The sequence below is a fragment of the Electrona antarctica genome, assembly GCF_951216825.1.
Source record: "Electrona antarctica genome assembly, chromosome: 1".
Classification (NCBI taxonomy): domain Eukaryota; kingdom Metazoa; phylum Chordata; class Actinopteri; order Myctophiformes; family Myctophidae; genus Electrona; species Electrona antarctica.
This window is the reverse complement of record NC_136806.1, coordinates 12,241,773-12,253,254: the sequence shown is the minus strand read 5'-3', so window position 1 is coordinate 12,253,254 and position 11,482 is coordinate 12,241,773. Positions and strand designations below refer to the sequence as shown.

At 41.1% G+C, this 11,482-nt stretch overlaps 1 protein-coding gene across 3 annotated transcripts in view; it reads right to left on the bottom strand.

The window, feature by feature from the left end:
- Positions 1 to 1,094: 1,094 nt before the first annotated feature.
- myom1a (myomesin 1a (skelemin)) overlaps positions 1,095 to 11,482 on the bottom strand; it is a 45,192-nt gene continuing 34,804 nt past the window's right edge. For 2 of the 3 annotated variants that reach the window (XM_079501115.1, XM_079501114.1), the window contains 14 exons: positions 11,230 to 11,366; positions 10,650 to 10,794; positions 9,363 to 9,422; positions 8,750 to 8,817; positions 7,942 to 8,067; positions 6,467 to 6,544; positions 6,093 to 6,180; positions 5,450 to 5,488; positions 5,058 to 5,163; positions 4,648 to 4,811; positions 4,292 to 4,328; positions 3,665 to 3,687; positions 2,435 to 2,490; positions 1,095 to 1,646 (listed from right to left, as the gene is read on the bottom strand). In XM_079501115.1, the coding sequence (XP_079357241.1) occupies positions 1,395 to 1,646; positions 2,435 to 2,490; positions 3,665 to 3,687; positions 4,292 to 4,328; positions 4,648 to 4,811; positions 5,058 to 5,163; positions 5,450 to 5,488; positions 6,093 to 6,180; positions 6,467 to 6,544; positions 7,942 to 8,067; positions 8,750 to 8,817; positions 9,363 to 9,422; positions 10,650 to 10,794; positions 11,230 to 11,366 (1,379 nt within the window). In that variant the 3' untranslated portion in view covers positions 1,095 to 1,394. The remainder of the gene's footprint in view (positions 1,647 to 2,434; positions 2,491 to 3,664; positions 3,688 to 4,291; positions 4,329 to 4,647; positions 4,812 to 5,057; positions 5,164 to 5,449; positions 5,489 to 6,092; positions 6,181 to 6,466; positions 6,545 to 7,941; positions 8,068 to 8,749; positions 8,818 to 9,362; positions 9,423 to 10,649; positions 10,795 to 11,229; positions 11,367 to 11,482) is intronic. The other variant, XM_079501116.1, reaches the window with a different exon arrangement.

Here is an 11,482-nt window from a genome sequence, read left to right as displayed (position 1 = left end):
TATGTAGACTTACATAGTATTTTAAACAGACTTATAGCTTGTTACGTAGACAGCTCTAGAATTGCACTTTATGTAGTCATAGCACTTTATAGTACACATGTATAATATATTATATAGTATAGTATGTATAGTTTACATAGATACTCCACTGTTACGTTCTTAGTCTACGCATGATTCATGATAACTACTTTTTATATATGTGATGTATGCCATGCTTTTGTTATTGCTTAATGTAAATCGCTCTGGATTAAGAGCGTCTGCTAAATGCCTAAATTGTAAATTGTAAATATAATAACATATCCTTTGAATTTGTTATTTCAAGAGCAACAATTAGAAGTATGTGACTCACTAAGCAGCAAAGTTTATTTTATGTAAAATAAATAATATAAACACAGAGAACTTTCTACAGAGCAAGTGTACCTTTATTAATACAACACCAGATCATACTTTCCTTGTTCAATAGACTTGTTCAATAGACAATTTCAAAGTAACTGCAGTCCCAGATAAAGATATCTGGAAGGTTTACCCCATGACAACTCCCTCTCAGTCTCCTCTCCACTTTCAAAAACATTCTTCCGACTGTGACGTGTGACATACATAAGGAATTGGTTTTATAGCCATAGCCTGTAGACATAATAAAGGTATGCTGTGTATGCACGTTTTGTCACATACAGCTTAGAGGCAGGGCTGGCAGACACAACCAGTTATTTTCTGTCACACGAGTGTGAAGTGAACAGACAGTAAACACATGACTTCTATGCTTTATATAATCCCTCCACTGTCTGTCAGTTAACTGACTTCTTAATGTTTGACTTCTGGTACACTAGGTAGACACATACGTACAGTAAAAATAGCTTTGTTTTAATTTGTTTTACTCTCTAAATAGAGTCATAGCTCTACTCAGTGGAACAAGAAATCTGTTTCCACTGGTCCATATTTTCGAAATGTCACAATACAGAGACGAATACAAACTTTACTACATCACCCACGCCCCCACCCCCACCCCCACCCCCCAGATCAGCCTCAGGGATGATATGAGATCGTTTAAGAGTTCAGTTTATCCAAATGCAGTTCTGTTAAGAGTGGCGTAAGACATGTAAATATTAATGCCATAAACAGGCCAACCATCTGTCATGGTTTCATATTTAACGGCTTAAAGTGATACACGACAAATGAAGCGACTACAACAAGCACACACTACTCTTCTCTATTTCCCAAAATTACTCATCCATGACCTGCAAATATGCCCAAATAAAGCTCGTTTAGCCCGGGAGCGACATGAAAAGAGGCAGAAGGAGCCGTTTGTTATGCCTTTCCCAGATTCATCATTTATTTAGATTGCTATCCTTACACAGACATTCACTGGAGTCAAATGCTTTGGAGTCAGCCCCCAGTCAGCCCTGCACGTCCTCCGGGAAGTAGACACTGACGGTGAACTCGCTGGCCTCCGTGCCATACTTGTTCTTGACCACAAGGGCGTATCTTCCAGAATCGGACGTGGAGACTCCAGCGATGGTGATGCTGGCGTACTTGCCAGCCTCGAACTTGAGCGTGTAGCGGTCGTCGGACACCAGCTGCCTCTCACCCTTCATCCAGCACACCTCGGGCGCGGGATCACCCCAGACGTTGCCAGTCAAGTTGAGGGACTGAACAAAGAGAACAGGACATTTGAAAATGTATTAGTACTAGAGGACAGGTTCCCTTTCTCTCCCCTCTGCTCCTCTCCTCCGCTCCTCTACTCACTGCCACTTATATTGGCATCTGTCGCGTCAAGAAACGCCTCCAGCAGGCATCTCTTCTGGATTTTTAAACAGCTGGTGGATGGAAATGACGCTCCGGGTTCAACTTGTAGCGTCAGCAAAAAACCTTAAACGCTTTGCCGACGCTACAAGTTCAAGCCACGTGTGAGTGTCATTTTCATCCACCAGCTGTCTGAAAACCAGGAAGAGATGCCTGCTGTAGGCACTTTCTTGCCGCTTCTTTGTGTGTAGTGCCCACACACTCTCTCCTTCCCTCCCTTTCTCTCTCTCTCTCTCTCCCTCTCCCTGTCCCCTCTTCTCTCTCTCCATACCTCTCCTCCCCCTCCTCCTCACTGCCACTTATATTGGTTCATGTGGCCCAAACGTTATGGAAAGTTCTAGCGCCCGGAATCGATCCAACCACAGAGCGCACTGACGCACATTTCCAGCCAACCACAGCGCAGAATGACACGACATCTGTAGCCAATCACCAATGATTTTTAACGTTTGCTTAGAGCACTCATGAGGTAAATCGTTTGCCCGCCAAGTTTATGGACTTTAATGTTTGCTTAGGGCACTAAATGATATCGTAAGACGCCATGTGGCCTATACAGCGATTTTATGTGAAATGTGTCATCATACAAAATGTGAATACATAACAGCTCCCCTGGGAGAGGAGCGATGCTTCGTCTTACCTTGCCCTCTTGGATTGTGACCGCCTCTGGCAAACCTCCAATCACACGAGCACGATCTAAAGAGTGAGCAAAGAAGCGAATCAGTGTGTGCATCACATACAGTAGATAGTTTGGAGACTCTGGCCTTATATGTATACATGTAGCTAATACCGATCTAATATTCCAAAACTAAATTAATTTTGAATTTAAAAAATCTATATAGAGCATGAAGTGAATGGCAAATCGAGTGGCAAAGCGACAGGCAAAGTGAGTTTAACATTGTTTAACGTCTTTTAATGCAATCAGATAGGACTTTTCTGTTTGGATGTATGGGCTGTCGAGGCCAGAAAGTAGTTTTTTGCCACTCAGTAGGCGTTCCTGCATAACTTCCGGGTTTGATGATGATGTCATTAGGCGCATACCCTCTATTGAATGAGATTACCCGCATGCATTCTCATGTATTCACACGGCACATTATTTAGAGTGCAGCTTGTGCACAGCATGATAGAATGTGTTTACATTTGCCCAAACACATTTGAAAATAATAACAGAACAGCTGTCCCAAGGAAAAATAATGCATGAAGATCATACTGTACTTTAACCCATTAAGACCTGAGACCGAGTCTAAAAATATCTTCTAATTCCTAACAGTTTTCTGGAAATAACATACGTTGCTACAGTGGTGCTTAAACGAAATGAAAATTCAGACTAGCGCTGACCCCCATCTCAAAATATTTTATTCCGGGGATGGTCCCCCCGCAAAGATTTTAGTTTAAAATGTTGTCTTAAAAATATATCTGAAGATTTGCACAAATTGTCATGATTTTTCAAAAATAGCAGATCTACAAGCTCATAGCGTGGCACAAAGTGGCACGCTATGAGCTTGTATATCTGCTATCTTTGAATAGCTATTCAATATGCTATACTGTATGTATGTACTGTAAATCTAAAACGACTTTCCCAGTCGTATTGGGTTAAATATGCTTTGGTGACGAACTTCAATTTCTTAAACACCTTTTGACAGTTAATTTTCCCGAGCAACCGCTTTCCCCGATAGGGTTCCGAAAGTAATAATCACTAACACCCTCGTGCCTCGTGAATCTTCCTCACCACAATTACCACACCTGCTGTACTATAATTTAATTCCCGTAAAAAAGAAGAAGAAAATCCCATTAAAATCCCAGCGGTGTGTGTGAGTCTGAAGGTTTGTTGCATAATTTCACCCAGCAAGGTAAAATATATTCTGCTTACTTTTCTCTGCGATGGCGGCCGCCCTGAGGAAGGAAGGAGGGAAGGAAGGAAGCAAACAGAGACATTGTCAGAGAGGCATCTCAAAATGGCACCACAGACAGAAGGTTTGGAGCATTTCCCCATTCAGTAATGTTACAATGCCAGGAAGTGTGACTTGAGCGGGGTCCGTTCAAAAGGGCAAAAAAAGTACATTGAGTCTATTTTTGACTAGCCACTACGCTATGGCATAAGCCTGTGGACCCCCAGGGGTCCTTGAGGGAGTTCCAGGGGGTCCCCAGCTAAATGATAGTTTGGAACAAAATGGACCCTTATGGGTCTGTAACTCTGAGAGTTTACAAATGGACCCGTAACTCTCAGAGTTAAATTAACATTGATTTTACAATATAAATTGGGGGTCCCAGAGATAGAAATGCCATGGAGAGTCCTTTAAATTAAACGGGTTGAGAATCTCTGCTAGAGCCGTAAAATCTTCTCTTATGGGGGTCCCTGGCATGGCTTTTCAACTGGGGGTCCACAGAGTAATGTGTGTCAATTTGGCCACTGGCGTCATGGCATCATCATCGTTTAGTTAAACAGACAGAAATGCAGAATTACACAACATCAGGTCAAAAGAGTTGAGTTACTTACTTCAACCTCTGGAATTCTTCAAATGCCTCTTCCCATACTACATCGACACAAAAAGGAGATTATTTTAGTTTTTTATGCAATATCAATTGAGTACTGAAGCATTGACTCAAATTCAATGTAGCTTTGTAAATAAAGGTTAATGAAAAATAACGGTTTAATTTAACCTTTATTTTTCAGTAAAATAAATAAAGGTTAATGAATGTAGGCTCATGTAATCTACACAGTGTGAGTTTATATAGATAGGGTAATATCCTACTCAGGCTTTGTGTGTGTCATACATCAAAACAAAGGGATAAGGGGTCTTCTGTCAAATCAGAAGCTGAATAATTGTTTCAGATATTTAAACTGGCTCTCACCTTTGCCAGTGAGGTCGAGCACCCTTTTGACACCGCTCTGGCCATCGAAGATGTCCATGGTGTATTTGCCTTTGTCTTTCTCAGTGGGTTCCTTGATCTTAAGCCAAAGCTGCTCTCCCGTGACTCCGGACTGCACTCTGTCCGAGCTGGCAATCTTGGCCTCTCTGACAAATACACAGGTGACATGGGGATGAGTTCCTTGTTATTGTGAATCAGAAGATTGTTTATGTGCTGATATGATTAGACCGGGTGTAGTGAGGGCTCTGTTGTTTTTGTTCCGGATCATATGAATTGTTTTCCCCAGTCACCTCCTCTGTGGGGAAGTGGGACATGTGTATACTTGGAGCGACGAACACACAAGGAAAACATAAAGCAGCATTCCAGTGACGTGATAGGGTGGATTGACGTACTTCTGGAGCCAAGTAACCCGCAGGTCTTGGTCGTAGTATGTGATATCGGAGTAGAGGATGATGCCCTGCTCAGTTGCGACAACTTGGATCTCCGTGGAGGAGTTAGCTGGAAGGAGAGGAACCGAAATACAGAGATATAATGTATCTGTTCAATTTGGAAGACATACAGCATTTGCCTATATAAAAAAAGAATTCAAGTCAGTCGTCAGAAATATTGATTCTGAAAAATGTGTATCCTACAAATGTTTTATACTTTACTGTATTTCATAATTTCAACCAGGACTAAAGTTTTCTTTGACTAAAGACGAGTTTGTATAAGTGACTTGTTTCTATAATGTAAATGACATATATTCACAGGGAATTAAAAAAATCAGTTTGAAAGAATGGCTTACCAATAACCCTGAACAGCTCATTCATGATAGCCTGGTAACCTGGATAAAAATGGGAGAATAATCAATAATCATATCCATTAAAACCTTTTGCCATTTCCTTTTTTGTTTTGCTATTTTGATTTTTCTTTTTGAATAGTTCAAATAGCCGATCTAACAAGCTCACAACATCAGAGCATCGGCTAGTTGAAAAAAGAAAAGAAGTTTATGGATAAGCGGTATAGGCAGTGAGAAAATAGAGCCATATGTCCCTTAGCAATAATATGTCAACATTTGAATGACCCTTTTTTTTGGTATTCAGACAGCCAGCAATGGGTAGAATGCTCCCAAAATAAATTAGTCTCTGACACATCTAGGGGCCGCAATCTGCATTCAAAGATTTTCCTATAATCTTTGTCATTGATCGATTTGCCTGTCTGCTTCCTGATTGGTTAGTCACTGCGACCTGGTTTGTTTCGACCAATGACAAAGCTTCTATAGGAACATCTTTGAGTGCAGATTGTGGCCCCTAGATGTGTCACAGAGACTACATTTTTTGGGGAGCGTTCTACCCATTGCTGGCTGTCTGAATACAAAAAAAATACAAAACATAAATGTTGACATTATTGCTTATAGCAGCTGTAAAATGCATAACAAAATAAGTTACCTTCGTCGGTCATTTTGAACATGCTCTTATCTTTCCCTCTCGCATCCTTCAGGGTGATCTCATAAATACCACAGTCCTTCTTTGAGATCTACCGTTTGGAGTGAAAGCAAAGTTAGCGACATGCAGACAGCACTGGATTCCCATCTACTTCAAAACGACAAGGGGAATCCGACAAATTTGTGGACAAAAAGAAGAAGAAACAGACATAACAGTATGACAAAGACACAGACAAACAAGACAGAAAAGGCAAGCTTTTCTATGCCCGGGATGCTGCAGGCTTGACAGAAAAAAGACATGTAAAAGTGTTTGACGTGGAGGACACATGGATAGGTTTCATAGGTGAGAATAGAGGCGCATAGTATTTATGTTCAGACTTTGGGTCGTGCTGGCTCGGGAACGTCCTCCGCAGGTTTCTTTTTCCTTTCTGTCTCTTTCTCTTGCTTAATAACACACTGTAGAGACAGATGAACCAGTTATTGCCAGCGTTGCCCACAGGAGTGGAAAGCAGCAGGGGTAACCAGAAGGCTCGCCCCCAAAACACACTGAGGTTACGCAGTGATGTAAATAAGGTTTCAATGTAATGATTCCCGGGATGCAGGAATGGTCTTTTAGATGAGTCCCAGGGACATTTTATGAGTCCCACTTCAACGACGTTAGGAGTCATATTTTTCCATTTTTACAAATTGCAGCATCTAACTCCCATTTCATTTTATATGGTTATAATGTGGTTATATTCATGTAGAAAACAGAAGAAGAAATGATTATTATAACTAAAGCTAGCAAAATAAACTAGAATAAAAAACAGTACAGTAGTGCATCCCGTGGATGCAGAGGTCGTTGTTGTAGTCATGTAGTGCGTCCCTTAACTATAAACTGCGTTTTGGGATGCAAAATGCACCCTATTTTAATCTCTGCGTTTGGGAGCACCTGGTGGCGACCGTTCCGAGGTCGCCGGATTTGACCCGGGGCGAGCGTGTTTTGGGGGGGCGAGCGTTCTTGTATTCGCAGCAGGCCACCACTCCTGAGCTCATGCACTCTCCTCAACCCTCTCATTGTCATTTAGATATATTGAGTAGTGTGAGACATCAATCAAACGTCACTGGATTGGCAGATCAAATCTGTGTTATATTCTCCATAATCAACGGGCAATTAATTCCTCACATGTGCAATATGTACGGCACACGTCGGCACAGCATATTAGTGGAGATCATTTAGATTGATGTCACACAAACAATATTCTAACAGTCAATTATCATTCAACACACGAAGGAACTGCATATTTGGGGAAAATATGGGCATAAATGCTGAAGAATATGACCTAATAGTCATATCGTAATATTCATCATCAAAATAAGCAAATTATATGAAAATAATAACACATGACTTTTCTTAACCCTAGAACATTAAACACGGGTGAGTTTCACCCGGACAATTATATTTTTGTAATTTTCATCATGTTGTTGACAGTCTGAGGTGGGCGGGTCTTTCAGTACCTTCATGATGCTCAGTGACATCATAGAAGGTAGGTTTGTTTCCCTGCCCACATCCCTGTTTTTTTTTTCTACAGGCAGGTTAGGTGTTAGGGTGAATTTCACCCGTGTTTAGTAATAGTGTGATCCAAATATCTAAACTTGTTGTTTTCAACATCATTAGAGAATATCTTTTAACATCACGTTTCATCATTCGTCCATGTGCCAGAGAGGGGAGTAAGCCGCATAGCGTCTAATAATATTAGATACCGCAGCTCTAATATAGATAGCATTAGTAGTGTAGCGAAGCATGAAGCTTTTCTACTCATGAGTTAACAACTACGCCACAGTGTAAGCTTTTCAAACCAAACAGGCCTGACCTTTCCAATATTAAAGGTCAACACTCCGTCTTGTCTCTCAATCTTCTTGGCGTCGTCGTCGCCCTCCTCAATCTCAATGGTGTCTCTGAACCAGCGGATCTCGGTCTCTGGCTTGACATTTCCTATCTGCGGAGGAGAGTGACATTATAGAGGAGAAAATGTGAGGTCAGTCCCATTGTTACCATGCTGTATGTCAGTGACCTGATACATACAACAACAACAACAACGTCAACAGCAATCCATAGAGCAGAGGTTCTCAAAGTGGGGGCCCGGGTACCCCCCCCCCCCCCCCCCCTCAGGGGTCCTTGAGGGGATTACATGGGGTCCACAGGTAAATTTGATATTATAGCATCAAAATCCCTTTAAACCACTTTAACTATATACTGTGCAACATTGGCTATTTGAAAATAGCCCATGTGAGCTTGTAGATCAGCAATCTTTTTAAACTTTGCAATAATTTAAACATTTTAATAACAAAAATCCTGTATGGGGGTCCTTGGCACTACATATTTCAGTTCGGGGTCCACGGCTAAATACATTTATCCACGGAAAAGAAAGGCACTCCGCACACTGATCTTGAGCTCCCAGGCACTTTATTTGCAGAGCTGAAATACGTTTCGACGTTTGTGGGTCTTCTTCGTCAGCTATAGGTATCATACCTGACGAAGACCCAAGGGCCGAGAAACGTTCAGCCCCTGTAGAATGTTTTTGAGGCGTGCGTGCTTCCCTTTGGATTCTACATATTTCAAATACGGTACATATCCATGACATAAAAAGATTTGAGAACCACTGATTACACTTTTCTTACCGTGCATTTCAGCAGCACATCACACTCTGGAGTAACAGTGAATCCAAGATACTCCACGAAGTGAGGACCTAATGGGATGGCCAGCATAGGACGTTATAGTAATATAGTTAAGTATGGGTGTATTAAAACTAGAACATGTGTTTGTAAATTATGTATGTCTTCTTCTAGATCAGTGGTTTTCAACCAGTGGTCCGGGGACCACCAGTGGTCCTTGAGTTGGTCCCCAGGTGGTCCCCAGCTAAATTATGGAGAGTTGGTAACCAAATGATGGACCCTTATAGGTCTTTAACTCTTGAGAGCGTAAAGACGTAGTACGCTCTCAAGAGTTAACTTATTGTTAAACATCTGCATTACTAAAGAATTTACAAGAAATCTACACATTTAGAGAGAATGTAGAAGAATTGTTATTTTTGATCAACGTTTGCCTGTTATCTCTCTTAATGGTAACAACATCAATACAGCATGGATGGAATTGTGGACAAAATTGTATCCAATGATAAAAAAAAAACATTCTTTAGTTTTGGGTCCGTGGCTCAAATGCCGAATAAATAATGGACCTTGATAGAAAAAGGGTTGAAAACCACTGTTCTAGATTGATTATCTTGTACTGTACCTTGTCTTCTGACCCATTCTGCCCTCTCAAATTCAGATTTCTTCTGAAGCTCTCTAAACTCTGGACAACAACAACAAAAACAACAATATTAACAACATCAACATCAAACAGAAAGCAACACCTCTTCCACATACAACAACAAAGAATATGCTCCGCAATTACGTCACTATTTCTTCAATCTCTGTTTCTGGGCCAATTCTCATTAGAAATTAACAGGCGCAGTGCATCAAACACAAGACAAGCTCTTTCAGAAGCCTCTAAAAAGACATGGTGAGGAAACGTTGTCTTCTACTGCCCCTACGAGGACACGTGTTGTAACTGCAGTGGATGTGATATACCAGACAGAGCATTGGTGAGAAGGATGTGGAAAGCTCTGTGCAAGATTTACTAAACAAATCCACTTGTTTTTGTTGGAAAACTAATGTCAACTACTTCAGGGAAGGCATGTTGATATATGTCGATATAAACTGGTGACAATTTAAATCGATTTAATAAAATCGATCCACAGTATTGAAAAGAGGAGAATACAGTGAGTTGGTTTATCTACCTCAGGACTGAAAAGAGGGTAAAGGTGGTTGCACACTGGGCGCGTTTTTCGGAAAACCGACGGAAAAACGCCACTAAAAATCCGAAAAACGCAGCCAGTGTGCAGGGACCTTAAGAGTACTGTTAAAGAACAGGATTTGAGATTTGTGGAAGAGAAATGACGAAGAAAAAAAGGTTTCAATTTACTACAGTATTAAAAACAAACAGTATTGCAAATGAAAAAAGAAGAAAATACTGGATCTGTGTAAGAGAAATCATAATAAATAAATAATCTGTAATTTAAGAAAAACATAAAAACATAAAAAAATCATATCGTGAACCTATTATCGTGATTCGAATCATATCGTAAGTTGAGTGATGTCTACTTCAGGGCTTCCAGCCAGACTACTCCACTAGACTATTTTGAAAAGGAGCACAGTATATGGACAAGTCAGGTAATGATAATGCATTTCTTTTATATAGCACATTTAAGCACATAGCTGTGTATATGGACAAGTCAGGTAATAGCTGTGTGTATATGGGGACACTCACCATCTCCAGGTAATAGCTGTGTATATGGACAAGTCAGGTAATAGCTGTGTATTGGTGTATATGGGGACACTATGGGGACACTGTGTATATGGGGACACTCACCATCTCCAGGTAATAGCTGTGTATTGGTGTATATGGGGACACTATGGGGACACTGTGTATATGGGGACACTGTGTATATGGGGACACTGTGTATATGGAGACACTCACCATCTCCGATCTGTACCAGGCTAGTTGTACCCTTGGCCTTGCCATCCACCAGGTTAAAGGTGAAAGTTCCCTCGTCGGTGACCTCCAGAGAGTCCATGTACATCTCGATGATGCCGGTGGTCTTGTCGAAATGCATCGTGTATTTCTGAAGATGAAACGAATCAGCACAAACAAACCCCATCAGGCTAAAAGGTGTCCTTTGGTCATAATAGCTCTATTATAAACTGGAGTAAAAGGCAGTGTGATTTACTAGAGTTCTACTGTTTGATAAGAGACCTCTAGCCCATCAAGACCTGGAACGCATCTGTGGTCACCTTACAGTAGCTTTTAACCATTTGAACCATTATTTTAAACTTTACCTGTTGAAAAATATTCATATTTTCAGATGGGGGTCGGCGGCCGAATACATAGTTTTCGGGGTCCTTGACATGAAATAGTTTGAGAACCACTGATATAGAAACATAGGGTTTGTCAGAAAACTGTCAGGATTTTAGCATTTAGAAGATGTGTTGTAGAATCTGGTCTCAGGTCTTTAATGGGCCCTAGTTGAGTTTCATTGGCCACGCATCGAGTCACTTACATCTCCCTGAGAAACGATGACGTCGTTGAACACATACTCCACTTGGAGGGCAGCGGTGAACTTCTCCACCTGGCTCCAGAAACGCACGCGACCTTTCTCCAGCAGGTCCATGGCCATCACTGTCTTGAAGGGAATAACTGGAGAGTGAGAGTATAGGAGCTTAATAAAGGAAAGCCCTCAATAAAACAATACATCGTGGCATATTATTACTGTATGTGTGCTAATAGTATACAGAAATGGTACATACTGTATT